General features: G+C 33.9%; 1 protein-coding gene across 1 annotated transcript in view; it reads left to right on the top strand.

Moving 5' to 3' along the window:
- The first annotated feature begins 11,025 nt into the window (after window positions 1-11,025).
- GLY3 (glyoxalase II 3) overlaps window positions 11,026-21,555 on the top strand; it is a 67,871-nt gene continuing 57,341 nt past the window's right edge. The window contains exons 1-3 of the mRNA XM_089791188.1: window positions 11,026-11,489; window positions 15,880-16,008; window positions 16,252-16,359. Coding sequence (XP_089647314.1) covers window positions 11,262-11,489; window positions 15,880-16,008; window positions 16,252-16,359 — 465 coding nt within the window. The 5' untranslated portion in view covers window positions 11,026-11,261. The remainder of the gene's footprint in view (window positions 11,490-15,879; window positions 16,009-16,251; window positions 16,360-21,555) is intronic.

A 21,555-nucleotide genomic window follows, 5' to 3' on the forward strand; every position in this document is an offset into this window, starting at 1 on the left:
TACAGAGAGTTTTACGCATTTTATGATGTGGATCACAAATCCCTATGTTCTGTGATGAATGAATTGGACAAAGAGGCAAAGCATGGATGTTGTTAGAATATATGGTCCAGCAATATAACTGAGAAGGTGGGGGGGGGGGGGGTGAATCAATTATTCAACTATTATCACAATTATCAATCTTAATAAAACTTAACCATGTGAGCAATATAAGTAGAAACCACAACAAGATACTTATGCACAATAACACTAGATATGTTAACTAGGGAAACCCTTGATTAGAGGGAAAACCTTAGTGGGGATGGTACCCACAAGATGATGTACTAATATAAATATTCCTTATTAGAGGATGAATGCTATTAGGATTCTATAACAACATTTAGTACATACCAGTCCCTATTAGGAGACTTTGAATCCCTATTAGGAGTTTTGCCAACCCTGTTAGGAGTTCTAGAAGGCAAATGGACCCACTATCCAAATAGCTTCAAGGGTAAAACTAGTGAACCCACTATCCAAATGATCTTCTTATTATTCTTTGCATAGTAATAGATTTGAATTGTACTCCTTCCTCTTTCTCTATCTTGTTGATTGGACCTCTACTCCTTCTGATCTTGATACCAGATCACAAACTTTGCATCCAATAACCCTTGGATCGCTTACTCACATTCACCAAACACTCTCCTCCTTTTCACACTTTGCATTCAATACTTGATACACACACACTTACAAACAAGGAAAACATCTTTCCTTTATACCCTATCTTAAAAATAATTCCTTCAGTTGGCTTTGAGGCTTTCCCAATAAATTATAATAAGATAGTTAATTAATTCACAATTACAATAACATTTTCAGCTCATAGTATATACAAAACTTCACACATGCGATGTCAAGACTTGCACACTTGTTGACATCACCATTAGATTTTCTTCTATCATAGGATCATTAGAAATTGCTTTCCATGCACTTTGTCTCTACACTGCTCTCTATAAATCACATATAGCTTCCTTACATCTTCGATTTAGACTATGCACATTTAACCTCATCATCAGGACACAAGGTACAACATGTCCTTGACCATGAATCATCAGATAATCAAAACCCTGTTCAGACAACTATGATCTATATCTGCTACTCTGCCAATCTTTACAAACTTACTACTATGTTGATATCAATGACAAACATAGTCATGAATACAACATGTCAATATCTCTAATGCTTAAGATACTCCCCCAAAGGAATACCATCAACATTCATGCTAACAATCTCCCCCTTTGGCATTAATGGAAACATAGATGAAAAACATCCAAGTTCCAAGAATACCAAATCATACTCTACTATTGTTGTTTTTTATCTTCTCATCTTTTCAAATCCTCTTCATCAATCAAATCTTAAAATCCTTTGGAACACTACTTTGTTTTGTATCTTCATGTTGTATATCTCTCCCATAGAGATATTCATGAATCTTTTTGAATCTCCCTAATAAAGTAGAGATTTTTATGCACTCTTCTTCCCTTTACACACCTAGGAGATATTTTTCATGCACTCTTCTCCCCATTGACATCAATGAAAAGACCTCATTATGTCAATTGTTGCTCAAAGACTTTAACCAGCTCAAGTGTCCAAAGACACTATTCAATACCAAATACCAAGAGTCCTTAATGACTTTGCTCATCACAGATACTCCCCCATATAGGAAGCATCAACATTCAGTCTAGTCTAACAATAGTGCTCTATACCACTAGACTAATGCAATCTCTACATCATCTATTTTGAAGTAGGCAGGGGCATAACCCCAAACATATCTTTCAAGTACTCAAACGTATCTTTAGGTAAGGGCTTTGTAAATATTTCTACAATCTGATATTTAGTACTCACATACTCCAATATGATCTCCTTTTATGTGGCCTCTCTCAAAATATGATACTTAATAGATATATGCTTAGTCTTAGAATGTAATACATGATTCTTAGACATACTTACTATACTTGTGTTATGACAATATATGGTAATAGGTTCTGAAAATTCTATTCTAATATCTTTCATCATCTACTTCATCCATATCTCTTGATGACATTCATGTATACCTGAGGTTGCTCAATGTATACCTCTTCTTCAAGTTCTCCATTCAGGAAGGCTGATTTTACATCCATCTGATACACTTTGAATTTCATGTTTGTTGCATAAGCTAAGAACATTCTTACTACTTCCATTCTGGCTACAAGGGCATATGTCTCTTCATAGTCTATTCCTTCTTGTTGTGAATATCCTTTGCATACAAGTCTAGCCTTGTTTTTTACAACTTCGCCTTGCTCATTCATCTTGTTTCAGAATACCCATTTGGTTCCAATAACATTCTTGTCTTTAGGCCTTGGAACTAATTCTCATGTGTTGTTTTTCACAATTTGATCTAATTCTTCTTTCATTTCTTGAATCCAATGATCATCTTTACATGCTTCATCTGCACTCTTAGGTTCAACTTGATAAATCAAACACATCTCTTCATTAACTATGTTTCTTGTCATCACTCCTTTGTCTTTACTTCCAATTATCTTCTCTAGAGGATGATTCTTTGTTAGATCTCTATTAGAGGTAGGATTTTCTAACTCAACTTTACTTATTCTCTTACTTGTGCTCTTGGTTCAGATCTTTCTTGTCTTTTCTCAACAATTTGCACATCATTCTACAGATAATTGTTAGTTTGAAAGAAAACTTCTACATTTTGTCTAAAAGTTCTAGTATTATTTTCTTCTTCATCAAAATAGTAATCCATCATCTTTTCCTTAATTCCAAAATTTTCATCAATTTTTACATTTGTGCATTAAACTATATTCTTAGTTCCAAACTTTTTGTCAACTAATACCTTCTTTTTCTTAGCGAACATACATTCTTTGCAAAAAATATTAGTAGGCTTTATTATCTGAGGCAAATCTCTAACCACAAATGTGCTACTAACCTTCACAACGTTATCAAAATTTATATGATAAAACCTCATATGTCATAGCCAAGTTTTGTTAGTCACTTTAACAACCAAACATGTTATTTCAATGGGATTCAACTAAAATACATTACCTTTGGACCTTATTCTTGTTAATCTTACCATATTTATCTTTGATAATTCAAGTCTTCTCTATAAATTGCAATAGATAACCTTTATCTACCAATTTTCCAAAACTCAACAAGTTATGCTTTAATCCATCAACAAAATAAACATCATCAATGTTAGTCTTTCCATCAAGAGTTATAGACCCTATCCCTGTGATGTGATAAGTTGCATTGTTACCAACTCTAACAATACCTCCATCATGATTCCTGAATTTAACAAACTTATTCATGTCACCAGTCATGTAATGTGAACATCCATTATCTATTATCTAATTAGACTTCTTTTCAACTTGAGAACTAGGGCTTTTTCTTCTCTAATTTCTATGTCAATATCATCTTCCTTAATGGCTAGGAATACTAGCTCGTCATCACTTTCACTTTGAACTTCTTCATTAGATTCCTCATCTTCATTTGCATATAGACAATTTCTAAGTCTTCTAAGCTTAAACTTTTCCTTATATTTTTTTCTCTCTTTTAGGACATTTAGATGCATAATGACTAAATTCATTACAAGTCAAAAATTTTAAAATATTCTTACCATTTGGTTCTCTTCTTACAAGAAGGGCTATACCATTTTCAATCTTCTTATCTTCATTAGTTATGGATCTACTATTGCTAGCAAAATCTCCATGCATGCTCACACTTCTTGTCAAATTAGGCCGAACACTTAAGACACTAAAAGTTGTTTCAACTCTTACAATTCTCCAGACTGTCTCATACCTATTCCTATTGATTCCAATCTTCCAAGAAAGGTTTCTTTGGTAAACATCTCAGCACAAGGTATCAAGAGTTCAATCATATGGGTTGCTTGCTTGAATGTTGGTGTCAAGGTTTCAATATCTTCCATGCAACCTCATCTTCTTCTTTGGATCTGGCATATGATTTAATTCCTGCAACAATCTCAAACATTCTACCAACATAGCTTCTTACGGATTTGTCTTCCATCATTTTAGCATCTTGAAATGCATATATCCAATTCTGCAATCTTATTCTCTTTGTATACTTATCACCTTCAAAAGTAGATTCTAATATTTTCCAAATCTCATAAGATGTTAATAGAGACTTTACCTGATTGTATTCATTCTTTGGAAGGGTTCATAACAGGGCTTCTTTGGCTCACATATAATTACACATAAACAAATCTCTTTCTACTTTAGTGCATTCTTCAAGCTTTTTATCTTTTACAATTTCTTTGTTGCTTTTTGTCAAAATCCAATAACCTAGACCTATACATAATAGATGAGTCTTCATACTATCCTTCCAACTTTCATAGTTGACCCCATCAAATTTAGGACTATCCTTTCTGAAAAGATTCACCATTGATCTCCTAAAATTGTTAAGCTTTCTCTTCAAGGACTTGATGCTTTTATACCAATTGTTTGAATATATAGTCCACCAACATAACTGAGAGGGTTGAGGGGGTGTGAATCAGTTATCCAACTATTATCACAATTATCAACCTTAATACAACTTAACCATGTGAGCAATGCAAATAGAAATCACAACACAATACTCATGCACAATAACACCAAATATGTTAACTAGGGAAACTCTTGATTAGAGGGAAAACCCCGGTGGGGATGGTACCCATTTTTAGAAATATAAGAGGAGTAATTGAGAGGGGAGGGGTGAATTATTTACCACTAAAGTAAAGCCCAAATCCCTTAGATGTTAACACAGAACACAAACTTCACTAAAAATACTAATGCTCTGCAAACACACAAGCACTCAATTTATACTAGTAAATGTTGTAACTTGTTAAGCACTGAAATAACAATTGTAACTTGGAAAATTCTTAACATGTAAATCTTTAAGACGTTATCTATGATTAAACTTACTTTACTTAGTTTCATACACATAAAAGAAATAAGATGAAAACAATTGACACCAAGATTTAACATGGAAACCCAATTTGGGAAAAACTGCCAATTACAATTAGTTACTGATTTTCACTCTTATGAAGTGAGCCCTATTAGGAGCCAACCATATTAAAGGTTGCAAAACACATTGTTAGGTGTGATCGTATTAGAGGATTTAATCACCTTGTTAGGAGTGGCCTTGTTAGAGGTCTTTGACACTTCAACCTAGAAATGCCACCTTGTTAGAGGATTTACAAATAGTTGTTAAGCCAACTCCATTAAGAGATTTATATCACTGTTACAATGGCAACCATAGCATGTTGAAGATCAATTAGTTGATGGAGTATTGAAAAGAACATAATGCATATGAATCAGTACATAAGATACATTGATATTGTCTTTGGCATGAGATGTCAAAGAGGGGGAGTTTTCTACCATATTCACAAAATTTTATAAAGTTGTGATGAGGGAGAATTTGCAGAGATATCAAAGACCTTGATCTGATACCAAAGACGTAGAGTTTTCTATCAGAAGATGTTGAAGAAAAAGGGAGAAACTGAAGGTAGAGGGAGTTTACACTGATAGAGGGAGTTCTCATGGATGAGAATCATAATGATACTAAGGATATGCTTCTTACTTTATTTTTCTCTAGAAAAAATTCATTGTATTATGACGTGTTGTGTTGCCATCAATACCAAAGAGGGAGATTATTGAAAACAATTGGTTAATTGTGTATTGTCTTTAATGTTAGACAAAATGTCATATCTTTACCAATCACTCGGGCATTGGAAATAGTTTCTTATGCCTGTCAAGCATTCCAGAGCTTGCCAAGTTCAGAAGATAGTGCCTACCAAGTTCACTTGGTCGACAAAGAGGAGTTCACATAAATTGAGTGTTAATTGAGCTCACTCGGTTAATGAAGAAAAAGTTGGATGGAACCAGTGTTAACCAAGCTCACTCAATTACCAAAAAAAGTTTGTGAAGATGCAGTGTTAACCAAGTTCACTTGGTCAACACAGGAAAATCATTTATGAGGTAGTGCCTATCGAGTAGGGTCGACTAGCGAAGGATTTTCTTGTTTTGGCATATTGAGTTTAATATATTTTTTTGTTGGTTCTAGCTGACTAAGGAGATGAATATTAATTATTCTAAGTTATATTCAAGCCGAATTGATAATGCATAAGGTATAAATATAAGGTCAAGTTGAGGATTGAATGTGTGTAAGTGAATGGAAGAATAGAAAATGCTTTGAGGAAGCGAATTAGAAGGATAAATAGAATATCGTTATGGAGCTTAAAAGATAAATTCGATAAAAAAGGATCAGGTATAAAATCCAAAATTGAGATTTGTAATCAACAATTTAGTTGTATCAAAATCAAGTCATGTAATTGTTACTCTCTAACCATTATAGTAGTGATCTAAATCTCTTGACAGAGTTGGCTTAAAAACTATTTGTAAATCCTCTAACAAGGTGACATTTCTAGATTGAAGTGTCTAAAGACCTGTAACAAAGCCACTCCTAACAGGGTGATTAAATCCTTTAACATGGTCACACCTAACAATGTGTTTTGTAACCTTTAATAGGGTTGGCTCCTAACAAGGCTCACTTTAGAAGAATGAAAATCAATAACTAGTTGCAATTGGTGGTTTTTCAAAGAACAAATGATAACAACAACCTGTATATCGAAGAAGGATTAGACAAGAATATTGTATTGGTTGAAATCTTTGTAGATGAAACATTGTTTACTGGAAATGATGACTTGTGCAAAGTTTTTTAACAATATATGAGTAAAGAACTTGACATGTCCATGTTTAGAGAGATAAAATTCTTTGTTGGATTACAAATTCAATAGAAGAAAGATGGTATCTACATTACTCAATACAAATATATCTAAGAGATACTAAAGAAGTTTGGAATGGAAGATTCAAGACTAGTTGGAACACCTATGTCTACTGGACATAATCTTTTAAAAAATGATGAATCCAAGGAGGTAGATTAGACCACATACAAATCAATGATTGGAAAACTACAACATGTAGTGCACACAAGGCCTGATATTGCACTAGCAGTTGGTATGGTGGCAAGATTCTTAGCAAATCCTAAAGAAAATCACATGATCACAATCAAAAAAATCATGAGGTACTCGAAAGGTGCTAAAGACTACATATTATGGTACAAGAAAGGAGGCAATTTGGATTCGAAAGTCTTCACAGTTGTTGATTGGGCAGGAAATGTTGATGATAGGAAGAGCACCAATGGTGGAGCATTCTTTCTTGGTAAAGTGTCTCAGACAAGTAAGAACCAAAATTGTATTTCTTAGTCTACAATAGAGGCAGAGTATGTAGCAACAATAGTTAATTGCTCCAATGTTGTTTGGTTCAAGCAACTATTGGCAGGTATGAAGATAGAGATCAAGGATCTAGTTGTCATAGTTTGTGATAACACCAGTGCAATTGATATATCAAAGAATGTTGTGATGCATACCAAGACCAAGCACATTGCTATAAAATATCATTTTCTAAGAGAATTGGTGCAAGATAAAGAGGTAAGATTTGAATATGTGAATACCAGAGAACAAATTGAAGACATATTCACTAAGCCATTACCTAAGGATGCATTTCTATATCTAAGATGTAAGTTAGGGGTTATTCCCCTATCTAAAGCTCACTAAAATGAATTTTAGTGATGCATCACCCATAACATGTTGAAGATCAATTAGTTGATGCAGTATTGAAAAGAGAAAAATGCATATGAAATCAACATGTACAGTACATTGATATTGTCTTTGGCATGAGATGTCAAAGAGGGAGAGTTTGTTGTCATATTCACAAACTTTCTTTGGTAACCGTGTGAGCTTGGTTAATACTGGTTCCACCCAACTTTTCCTTCATTAACTAAGTGCTTGTTTAACACTCAACTTATGTGAATTTCTCTTAGTCGATCGAGTGAACTCGGTAGACATTATCTTCTGAACTTGGTAAACTCTAGAATGCTCAATAGACATAGGAAACTATCTTCAATGCTTGAGTGAGTTCGGCATACACTAACTAGTAAAGATATGACACTTTGTGTAAGATCAAAGAAAATACATAATTAACCAATTATTTTCAACACCCACATGATGATGTACTAATATAAATATTCCTTGTTAGAGGATGGACCTTGTCACGAGTCTGTAACAACATTCAGTACATAGGAATCCTTGTTAGGAGACTTTGAATCCCTATTAGGAGTTGTAGAAGGCAAATGGACCTATTGTCCAAACATCTTCAAGGGAAAGACCAATGAATCCATTGTCCAAATGATCTCTGTATTATTCTTTGTTGAATAATAGATTTGAATTGTACTTCCTTCCTCTTTCTCTATCATGTCAACTACACCTCTGCTCCTTCTGATCTTGATACCAAATCATGAACTTTGCATCCAAAATCCCTTAGATCGCTTACTTACATTCACCAAACACTCTCCTACTTTTCACACTTTGCATTCAATACTTGATACACACATACTTACAAACAAGGAAAACATCTTTCCTTTATACCCTATCTTCAAAATAATTCCTTAAGTCGGCCTTGAGGCTTTCCCAATAAATTATAATAAGATAATTAATTAATTCACAATTACAATAGCATTGTTGGCTCACAATATATACAAAACTTCACATGTGCAACTTCAAGACTTGCATTTGTTGATGTCACTATTAGGCTATCTTCTATCATCAGTTGACTGTGCATCACCAGATTATATCTATGCTAGAAGATATAATAGGATCATTTAAAACTGCTTTCCATGCACTCTATCTCTGTAAATCACTTATAGCTTTCATACATCTTCGACTTGGACTCTGCATATTTAACCTTGTCATCTAGACATAAGGTAAAACATGTCCTTGACTGCGCATCACCAGACAATCAAAACCTTGTTTGTACAACTATGATCTCTATCTGCTACTCTGCCAATCTTCATAGACTTATTGCTACGTTGACATCAATGAAAAACATAGTCATGAATACAACATGTCAATACTCTCTAATTCTTAGGATACTCCCCCAAAGGAATACCATCAACATTCATGCTAACCAAAGCATCTAGAAATCTCTTTATGAAATCTTTAAATAGGGCAGAACTTGACCTATTTCGATATAGTTTTATGGTATGGTGAAGAGTATGATATGAAGGAGTGAACAAACTATTCATGCAATACAAGTATGAATGTATGAACATGGTAAAAGAGGCAATAAGTGTTCTGTTATTTTTCAATAGAGCAAGCAACCTAGTCAAAGTAGTGAAGTGGCAACATAGCTTTATCAGATCAAAGAGAGGATAAGTTTGTAAAGAGGAGACCCAAAATCATCTTACAGAGAAAACCGAGGGTCAAATACTAAATCAATTCTAATAGATTGAGATAGGGTAAATCTCTCAACAAAGTGATCTTTATAGATCTTTGCAAATCTCCAAATAGATTCCTTACTTTGTTGTAAGTGTAAAATCTTCTAACAAGGTGAGATCTACCAGTCTCAAAAGCTTTTAACAGGGCAAATCCCTCACAAGATAGTTCATTGGATATGGTCAAACATTGCAACCCTAACAAGTTAACTTTATTACTATAGTACTAAAAATTTGTGGGTAAATGTGGTAAAATTTGTGGAAAAATTTGTGCATAAGCAATTGGATGTGAGATGGTAAATGTGGTGAATACTTTTTAGAATTGTTCAAAAGGTTAAAGTATTACAAATCCTGATTCACCCCCCCCCCCCCCCGCCCCTCCCTCAAGTCTCTTGCTGTCCAATTAGAACTTCCAACATAAACAACCCAAATCAAATCTATTCATTAACCATTCATCCACATGCATCAACTTATACGTCATGAAAGCAACAAATAATGAACCAAATGAAACCATCCACAAATGTAACACAAGAACACCACTATTTTTCATGTGGAAACCCTTCGTAAGAGAAAAAAATCATAGTGGGAATTAGTACCCACAAATATTTGCACTCTTTTAAAGTACACCCAAATAAAGGTCTAGCCCTATTAGGAGCTTACAATCAGTACCAACCAAATCATCAATGAGGACCTAACATTTATGATTCTAAATAATTAGTGAACTTTTCACATAATGATCTTTAATCCATTGAAACTATGCCTTCTGTTACACCAATCATCATGCGATTGCAACAATAATCACATAACATAGTCTAGAAAATGTAGGCCGAACCACAACACTTGAATCCACATAGATTTGATAAATCAATCAATTTATTATCATCTATCATTGACTATTCGTCTAATTTCATTGTCATTCTTCAATCAAACATAACTTTTTCCAATCTATCACTGACTAAATAATTTAATCCCACTTCTAGTCATGATGAAAAGACCTATATAAGGGCACCAATTAATTGGAGAGCAAAAATGCTGATAGTGCAAATCAAAACTAGTTCGCACTAGCTGAGGTGTGAAATAGGTAGATGCCAGGTTCCAAAAGAAGAATAGACAGACAAAATTTGTTTATTCTATAATATGGGGGTGGTAGAGACAGAGCACCACTTTGTCAAGGAATGTCCGACATATAGTGACATCAGATCGGGGTATGTAGGGCTATTAGAGAACAGAGACCTGAGCTACTTATTTGAGGATGATCAGTTGAAGAGAACAATGACTTTGATTATCAATATTCAGTGATAGAGAGACAAGTTAACCAAAAGCCTATAGCTAGATTAGATTCTCTCCTTCTTGAGAGATTTCTTGTGTGGGTCCCATAAGCTACTCTAGCCTCGTGATGTTATTAAAATCTTTCATATCATTTCATTTCATTTCTCCATGCCTATTTTCTCTAATAAAATCTCTCCAACAATTTAAACCATAGAGAATAAAAAGATAAAGTATTCTCCTACTTTTTTGGTCCCTTTTCTTATCATTTGTCAAATGTTTAAATGCCAAGTTGATATATGTGCTCCGCAGCTGACCATGCTCCCTTCTCTCCATGCGGATTTTCTCTAATTAAATCTCTTCAAAATTTCCCCGTGTTCTCTATCTCCATCGTCAAGCTTTCAAAATCAAATTAGTTTTCCAATTAACAAAGAAATAAATAAGACCCGACAAATTCCATATGCCTCGCATAATGGAAACAGATTTAAAAATCGATTGGGTGCTCAGCTCTTGCTGTCAAGTTGTTTCCATCAATACTACTGCAAGAAATGAACATTTTCTTTTAATAAGAAACCTCGTCATATCCGGTGAAGGAAATCCCAAAGCTTGTGCAGCAGGCATTCCAGATCCTTACAAAAAGGCGCAAGAGTATGCGGCTCTCTGCACCCCTCCAATTTGCTCGGTCCCCTGTGACTGGCCGCCTGAAAAATCTAGCCCCTGCAAAATTATCTCCTTTTCCTGTACAGACTTCGTATTATTGCAGAGGAATATCGAATATGGCGGGAGGGTCTCTTCTGTTCAGACAGTTGTTCGAAAAGGATTCGTCCACGTATACGTACCTGCTTGCTGATGTGGGACACCCTGATAAGCCTGCAGTGGTAAGTAGGTTCAGCTCAGTGGTAGAAAACATGGGTGATTTACATTTGATTGTTTTAATGAATGTTTGTTTTAGGATTTTCATTCTCATTTTCATTATACATGGTGGTATTTGGATTTTGACTTATGTTTATAAATTGTTGTCAGATATTTAGATTTCTTATGTCCAATTTTTAATTTTAATTTGAGTTTTCATTATGAATTTGAGGTCCCATTATTTAAATTTGTTTGGTTATTGTAGGTTCAGAGTTCATTCTCAACTCTGAGACCCTTATATAGAAGAAAATCTTGTATAAACATTTTTCTGCAGTGTGTCAAATTATCTAATCAATATTCAATTGTGTAGTTTTTGAGTCATATTGATTCTTATTTCATGAATCAAGATCTATGCACACTCATCTATGAGTTTGTGTGAGGTACTACTGTTGAAATTGGCGGAGCAGATAAAACTATTGCAATATCACATACCAAACAACAGCTATAAAATGAGATTTGAATATATTCGGATTGATTTAAAATATAATCTAATAGTGTAATGCCCCCTTTTGGCCAACTTGGAAAGTTGGGACAATTGCTTAACCTTCTTACGTTGACCAATGATTGCAATTAAAGCCAAGTAGAGATGCTACACAAGATATCAGTTGCTATTTCTGATATATGTGTGCGTGTGCGTGTGCGTGTGAATATGTGCAAAATTGGTATTGAATGGATAGTAATTTGTGATATACAATTACTAAATATGCTATGAATGATATTGCTTTATATGATATGCTTATATGATTGATATATATTGCTTTTAGCAATGGATTGCTATGTCTGATAAGTCGATTTGATTGTGGAATGTAGAGATATCTCCAACTCTGATATTTGTGTTTGTATGCTTGCAACTTCAATGATAGATGCTATTTCTTATTTACACCTTATAAGTATGCAGTTTCTTCCAATTATTGCTTATAGCAATGATATTGCTGTATCTGATCTGAACTTATACATATGCAATGTTCAGGCTCTGTCTAATTGCAATTCTTGGATTATATGCCACAGATAACGCCTAGAGGCAATTCGCTCTAATAGAGCAGATCCAAACTGGATTAAGTAAAAGAGGTATTATCCAATGATGCTTTCAATGACTGATGAGAATGCATACTCATATTGTCTTTTACAAATGAAGAGATGCAATGAATGAGACACATCTTGTCTCTTCCCTCATGCCGCTTTACTAATCACACCTTTCCATAATAAAACCAATTCGCTGCATAATTATCAGAGATCGTTGCGTGCAAATGATTATTGATTAGATCTCAGGTTATTACTAATCATAGTAACACGGGGACACGTCCCCCAACCTTTTGTCCCATGTCCTGGAGACAGGGACGCACCGGGGACTTGGGGACTCCGTTTCCCTGTCCCCAGTGGCGCCACTAGATTCTGCCACCTTCGCCGAGGACGGGGGGCCATCATGTTGTTGACTATTTTCTGATTTGACTATTTATGTTCATTGTTTGATGTTCCAATTCAATGCAATGTTCAAGTTTTTACTCTTTTGCATCTTTATATATTCTATTACTATACATATTTTCATAACTAGCATTTTAAGTACCATATGTATAGTATATACAACCCCCTGGTCCCCCACCATCGTCCTCGGAAATTAAGGCCCCTCTTCCCCCATCATGAAAACTTGTCCCCCCATTCCGCTGTCCCCCCATCCCCTAGGGTGGTGTAATTATGGTACTAATGAATATCATGTTTCTTAGAAAGGTAATCCTTCCTTAATCGCTAGTGGAACCAATAGTAAACATCTGCTACTTAACTGTATTAGTTTGGTTTAACTATGATTAATTTAGTCATTAATTCTTGTCTTAGCTGATGTTGATAAGTAGGAGATATTTTCCACATCAAGTCAAATTTTGATATTACTATTAGGATTTAACTGTGTAGTTTTTGAGTCAAACTCATTGACCAATGTTTCATGAATAGTGATTCGCATGAATCCATCTCTCATGAGAATAAATGGAATGCTTAACACTCATTGGATCTAGGTGATGCTCACAGATGTGAAGCATCATGACTTCCAGGGAGGTCATCCATCCCAGTACTACTCCATCTTGAGCGCGCTTAATTATGGAGTTTCCTCCATGGTTAAATCCACTCTGCTTGCAACCCCATTTGCAAAACCTTCACCAAGTGTTGTGCTTTATGAACCATTCATTAGAAAGCCCCTTAAGCTCATTAATTGATAAGTACGAGATATTTTTCACAGGAAGTCAAATTGTGATATTGCTATCAGGATTTAAATGTGTAGTTTCTGAGTCAAACTCATTGACTCATGTTTCATTAGTAGTGATTCACATGAATCCAGCTCTCATGAGAATAAATGGAACACTTAGCACTCATTGGATCTATGTGATGCTCACAGAGGTGAAACAACCGATTCGGGACTTCCCAGGAGGTCACCCATCCCAGTACTATTCCAGCTTGAGCGCACTTAACTATGGAGTTTCCTCCATGGTTGAACCCACTCTGCTTGCAACCCCATTTGCAAAACCTTCACTAAGTGTTGTGCCTTATGAACCATTCATTAGAAAGCCCCTTAAGCTCATCAATTGATAAGTAGGAGATGTTATTATGATTTTATCTGATCGATGTCTTTCTCTGATAATCCACTAGTAATGTAGCTCGATCTTCATATTGACTTTCATTCCTAATATATCACAGTCACTGCTGATCCCTCATTCATCGATATCTTGTGATTACATCCTGTATATTTGCTGATGCAAGATGTGGTTTGTCTCAAACAATCGATAATCTTTTAATCGTTTAGTTGATATCCTCCTAGATGATGTCTATTGAAAGTTGAATTCGACTATTTACGAATTTGATATTGCTTTATCGGGTATGTGATTGTCTAACCTTCTGTAGTGAATGATTATTAACAATATCTCAATGATTATCTTTATTGATACATCTTCTGATCCGTATGACAACCTACTAATTGCTGACCAATATATAAGTACCAGCATTTATGGCTTCGATCTTGCTTGTTGTAGGAATTACCGGTTCATTAATCAATCTCTTCCTTTCATGTGTAATGACTAGTGATGCTTATGTTCATTTCTTGCTGATCTTTTGGCCAAGTTTCATCATGATAGACAATTGATCCTTTTTGATGATTAATTCTGAGCTTCTCTCTTGATGCTTTTATTGACTGAACAATGCTAGTTAACATGCTCGAGGATCCTTTTTCATTAGATCTTGTGACTGCTATGCTCAATCATCATCTGCAACCATATGACTTAGATATGCTTTATCAGATTTTTGGATGTATCTTGCCTTAGTTGACTGTGTTTATATTTTGATTAGTTCTCCTTGATATATAAGCATTTACTCATTCTTGCTGCACCATTCATTAATTTCCTTACTCTACTGTATCTCATAGGATGATGGATATCTCCACGGTGATCATTATATCTTTAATATCATTCTTCCTTGGTTTAGTCAATCCCTTATTATGATGGAGATACTTGGTATTCCTATTGGTGATGATCATTACTAGGGATCAAACCTTATTTATCTTGGGAAAACATCTTATCTATAAGACTTCACAGTTTTCTCATCTCTAATTCGACTAACTCCTAGCTTCTATTGGTGTCCAGGACTGCCACTCCTTATCCACAAAGGTCTTTCTGCTTTAGTGGATTGGCTCAAGGACGGGGACATTACACTAAGCTACTTAGTTTGTTAAACTTAAGCCTTAATTTAGTAACAACGCCCACTTAAGGTTCACATTATGGAAAAATAAAAACAGCAAAAAATGTATTAATGTTAACCTAAACTTTTTTGTCTAGGAAAATGTCTTGATTATCTAATTCTGCATCAACATTAACCCAAACATGTCTTCGTTTGGGCAAATATTCTGATTACACAACTCTCCATCAGCATTAAGACAAACTCCTTTTGTCTGTGCAACTGTTTTGATTGTCCAACCGAACACTCAACTATCCATATTCAGAATGTGGATTCAACTATTTATATACCAAGGGCAACTCACCGAGTTTGTGGATTCAACTATCCACAAACCAACAAAATACTGCAAACCTCTGATCAATGTGATGCTTTCCAGGTTAGTTTTGAATTTTTCCTTTCTCTAGTTTGGTAAAATCTTTCCAAATGCTAGAATCAAGGCAGGCCTTCAAAGAGTATATGAGGTCTGTATTGTCTTTTGATTTAAAAATTTCATTGGTATGCAGGTTCTCTTATGCAAATTTTCATTATTTCTCTGTTGCACCTGAATGTAATTTGAGTCCTTTTGGCCCGTTTTAAAATTATATGCTGAATTGAAAATTTTCTTTCCTTTGTCATTTATGTATATGTATAAAATTGTCTGTTAAGCTGGTGGATCCAGTGGATAAAACAGCAGATAGGGATATTAATCTGATCAAGGAGCTAGGATTGAAGTTGATTTATGCCATGAATACACATGTCCATGCTGATCACGTCACTGGGACTGGTTTGATAAAGGTAAGCTTTCTAATGGTATGGTCTGATTATGTTTTTCTTGTGTATTAATTGCACGTTTCATGTGAGTTCTGTATCACATATATCTTGTGATTCTTGTTTGATTGGAGCTGCAGAGAACATTCATCCAGTAATTGCATAGAATTGTTACAATGGAAGGGATAAATAGGCTGCTCTTTTCATTATGAATGATGCTTAATTGCATAGTTAAATTTTGATGAAAGTCATACCAATCTATTGGTGCAGAGTAAAATGCCTGGTGTAAAGTCTGTGATATCAGAAGCGAGCAAAGCAAAGGCAGATATATTTGTAAAGGCCGACGACAAAGTTTGTTTTGGGAATCTTTTCTTGGAGGTATATATCCAGGAAAAGTTAAAATTTAAAGTTTTTGAAATGGAATAATTATATTCCTCTGTTAAGTTTTCCTTTTTGATATATTTCCCGTGTGGGCAACAACTTATTTGATTTCAAACATAGCTTTGTTGTGTCTATGATAGACGTTAGTTATTTCATTTGCTAGTTAAGGATGTAATTACTATGTATTGAAATGCTATTTTTGCATATTCTATATAATATGTTTATAGCAAGAGGATTTTCTTGGAAAAGCTGTTGTCACATCTGTGTCATGAGTTGCTTTTCTTTTATATATTAAAAAATATTGTATAGTTTTTGTAATAGCAGTTCAGTAGAGGTATATATGAGTCTAGAAATCGTTAAATCTGAAATGCATCATAAAATTTCAGGCTGGATAGTTTTAGATCAAAAGTCCACAGAAATAACATCGACCTTACCTTTTCTTTTATATCCTTCTTTATACTCTTTCTTCTCATTTTTATTCCTCTTTATTTATCCTTGTTTTCTATTTATATTTCCTAGTAATTTTTCCTCCTCTTCTTTTCTTTTGTTATTTTCCTTGTTTTTCTTTATAGCAAACACCTTGTATGTGTATTTTATTTTATTTATTTATTTTAATTTTTTAATTTTTTACATTTATTTATATATAATTGATTATTTTTCTTTCCACTATTTTTATTTTTCTTTCTATTTGACTTATTAATTTTCATTTTCTTCTTTTTGTTTTATTTATTTTAATTTTATTATTTTAATTAATTTTATTAATTTTATATTTTATATTTTAATTTTTGGTTCATTAGTTCGCATATGTTCTTTATCACTCATTCTTGTAATTTGTTTAATTTAGTCTTCTTTAGATGTTTTTTTGGATCTTTATGAATGTTTATTCCATTTTCTTGCCTTTTTTCTATATTGTTCTCCTTATTTTTTAGCTTCTTGTTATTATCATTTTATTTATTGGATTGTAAGTTATTTTGAGTATTTATTTGTTTATTTGATGTCTTTACTATTGGTTTGTATTTTTTGTTGTTGGCTTTTTGTTTACTCTATTTGCTTATCTTATTTTTACTCCTATTCTTTTGTGTTTCATTTTAATGTTTAGGTGGTCTTTATTATCTTTCTATTGGATTTCTGGTCTGCTATCTATCTCCTTTCTCCTTCTCTTCTTTTGCATGCATCCTGATGATGGATCACATAGTGTGATCCGAAATGTTGATGATAAAAATCGTTCACACAGTCAAATCCAGAAACAAATTTGTAACACTGATGCATTGTGGAAATCTGATAGCTCTAGGAGAAACACTGCATGCAGCTCATGCAAGAAGTGTATAGCTATAACAAATTTTATGCTCATGAGTCATGGCAGAGAGCTAGTCAGTGGGACTAAACGAAAGAGAAGCAGAAAGATGTAACTTACATGGTATAAAGTGATTCTGTCTAGGCAAAAGCTGACTGGCTGCACAATGCTTAATGTATTGCCGGGACTGTTAGGAGGTTCTCAACCATTGACAATTCTAATTTTCCTAATGTCATAGGTTCTAATCAACATAGTCAAAGATTCTTTATCTAGACATTTCCATCAGCCTTTGGGCTTGTTCATTCTGATTTGTATGTTCAATCTTGGGGTCATTGTAATGCCACCAAATTGGTTTTATACATCTTATATTTTTCTTATTTTTTTGTGAGGAACAAGAATGGAGGTAGAATTGCAAACCTATAGGAAACTAAATGGGGATTTAAACCCTTTGGCATTTTTTGAAAGTTTGCAACCTTTTCATATCATAAAATTTGGACTTTACAATTTTTGCATACTGCTAGACAATGTTGTGTCATTCATACATATATAAGTATGATTCATACCCTAAACAATTCACACCATACATAATAATTTTGAGATCCCTCTTCCATAATTTGCAGCTTAAAACTAAAGATACGATCCTTATTGATATGGTGTGGAATGCCTGGGTTATGAACTGATGCCCTTGTCAAATGCTGTAGTAGCTCACATCTGCTTGGTCACTTGAAAATATATGCAATTGGGCAGTATATGTGAAATGCCCCCTTTTGGACATTAAACATCAATTGATTCGTGCAGGCTAAAGTGGATCAAAAAGGGAAGTTGTTTATAATTATTTAATATGATTATGTATAATGTTATATGAAATAATTATTATATAAAGTGACTTTAGAAAACTAAGGTCAAGTTAAGTCACTTAATCATGGTAACAGTATGGGAACTGCAAAATGATATTATCAAAGAAGGGTTTTTGAGAGGAGAAAAGATTCAGGGGAGATATTTTATTGGAGAATATTGGAGAGCTGTGGCTTTTCAGGAAGTCTGAGGATGGAAACCCTCAAGGCTTCATAGAGAGTTGGATGGAAACCTGCTCTCTCTATTAGGTGGATTCACATCAGGATCCATGGTTGTTGATAATGGAGAAAGTTTGCTAAACCTTTGGTGGTAAATGATTTAGAGATCAAAATATTGGCTATTTATGGAGGTATTTATTACTTTATGATAAGGGTTCACTTCAAGGAAAAATGGTAATCTTCAAAATTAAACTCCCATGGCTGGAAAATACTTATGAGAAGACACATGGATGAAATAACAAAAAATTGAAGTAAATATTTATATGCATCAAACTAAATCTTTGATTTAGTCAAACTATGAAAGTATCTTGGATGTTCAAGACGAAAGGTAAAACATTGGGGTAAATTTCTTATTGCTATTGCTTGGAGTGCAAAGTTTTGAAAGAAATTATTATTGTCTAATATTTTGTATCAAACTTGGATATTGCATTCATTGGAAACAGGGAGTTTCATAGAATCCCAAATTATTAAATAAATATTGGCTGGGCCATTATAATTAATATTAAAGAGATTTCCGAGAGCATAGGGAGTCGACTAGTATTGATCAATGAAAAATATTCTGTTGGATCTGATTTATTACAAGCAAATGTGAGGAGCACACAAGGACTCAAGGCTTATATTCAAACATTTTAAAATATTGTTGTGTTGGGAAATACATTGAAAGTGGTATAATGTTTATTGCTGAGATGTTGGGACAGCTTATGTTGGTCGCTTTTGTTCATTTACTAAGGAATTAATTTTGATTGACGACTTTTGTTGGGGGTGAGAAATATTGGAAGGATATTGAGCAATACTTTGATCTTCATTATGGTTTTAATATCTCTATGCCAATTTGAGAGGAATCCAAGTGCATAATAAACGCTTTCAAATGCTAAATCTAATAGGAGAGGTGATGTAAAAATTTCTTACAAACTCTTGTGTACTACAAATCAGATATACACATGCAAAATCATATCTAAACAAATAAACTCATAACACTAGATATATGTGGTAAGACCCTTTTGGGAAAAAAAACTCACTCTGAAAGCCATACTCAATTGTATGTTCAACAACCACCAGTAGTTACAATGTAATTGCCTAGAGCCAATGCTTTTCAAGAGTAAATATGACAACGTAGATTTCTAGCACTGCATTTACTTGGAAATGTGTTTCCACCCTAAATGTCCAAGTATTAGAAATAAAAACCATTTCGAGGACTCATGGATGACCAAAAATGTTTCCAGACCGTCCTAGTCATGTAAAGAAACCAGAAATTGTCTCAGAAACTTGGAAATGATCAACTCTTGTTCTGGGAACCATTGACCCTCTCCCAGACTGTTGGGGATGGACAAGCTGAATCCCTACCATACCAGGGACAACCGGCTGAATCTGGCAATGAAAACCATAAAGAATGTCATTTTTATAATATTAATCTTCACACATTTCAAGGATCAGAGAATTCATTGGCCTGTTAGACATAAAAATAAGGGAATAAATGGAGATAAGATATATCAACAATCTCCAATCCAACACCATCTTCATTCTTTTAGTGGACCATCATTGCAGTAACGAATTGCTTCTCCACATGTCAATAAACAATTTACAATGCCCCAAAACACTTTAAATTCCCTTTTTGACTTTTGGTGATTTTTTACAAGTTTCTTTAGTCTATTGTAAATGATCAAGAAGAAAGGAGAAGAAAAATTGAGTGAGTTCCAAGATAATTTATATTTTCCAAGCGGGCAATGTAATGCCCCATCGAGGAACCCTCTATACAAGGAAAAAACACACACTAAAACATGCAATAATTTTTTATTTGAAACATAATATAAGACCATAAAAATATCATAGTATAACTCTTGTAAATTTCTTTTACAACAATGCACTGTATTTTCTGAATATTGCAACCTTGCTATTGTACTATGACCACCAGGATTAAGACCTGTAATTGCACACTCCAACCAACTAGATGCAACATGTTAGAGACATGATCATATATAAATGCTTCATTAATATCTTAGCTATCATTATTGAGAAGAAATGAAATAGTTGCATTAAAAATTTAAAAGAAAACATTAGGGGGACCTAAGCCTTGGGGGCTCATCATTGATGGCCTTGCCTACATTCATGCTTAGAGACTTCGTAGTTTGACAATTGAATGTTGAATCATATCGTATTGACTCACCATGTTAAAAGGTACAAAATACATCATGTTTGATAGCTTTACTTGGGTGGCTCATTATAATACTCAATGACCCAAATACAATGGACAAGAATATACTTACCTTATATCAAAGACATCTATAAAAGAAAACACTACCTCAGCTCCCAAGAAGACATGAGACATAACCAAATTCAATGATGTTGCATTCTTGAGAATAACTCAAGGTGTTACTCACAACATTTCCAACAAACACATTATACTCAATGTCATTGCATGGATGACAATTGGTCATCCACTAAGAAGACATGAAGCTAGAACATAATACATTCAATGACTACCACTTCCTTAATATCCATATGTTTTACCTCATGAATGTATTAATCATGTGATGCTTAGCATCTTATTGTTATACTTTCTTATCATTGAAACAAAATTGGGTGAGGCACAAATCTTCAACAATAACAACTATATAAACTCACAAGTATTTAATATATAAAGTAAAACAACACTTTCCAATAATTACTTCAATTAGAATCATAAATGACAATCTAGTTTAACATAATTGAAAATCCCTAAGAGGTCTCTAGACTATTATAAATGCGAGAAACTATAGTTAGAATTCTTTTAAGCTAACTAATTTCTAATGTAGGAATTACATTATTCATTAGCTTGAAGAATCAAAT

This window comes from Cupressus sempervirens, chromosome 1 (genome assembly GCF_028749045.1).
Source record: "Cupressus sempervirens isolate cs-2001-9-10 chromosome 1, ASM2874904v1, whole genome shotgun sequence".
NCBI lineage: Eukaryota > Viridiplantae > Streptophyta > Pinopsida > Cupressales > Cupressaceae > Cupressus > Cupressus sempervirens.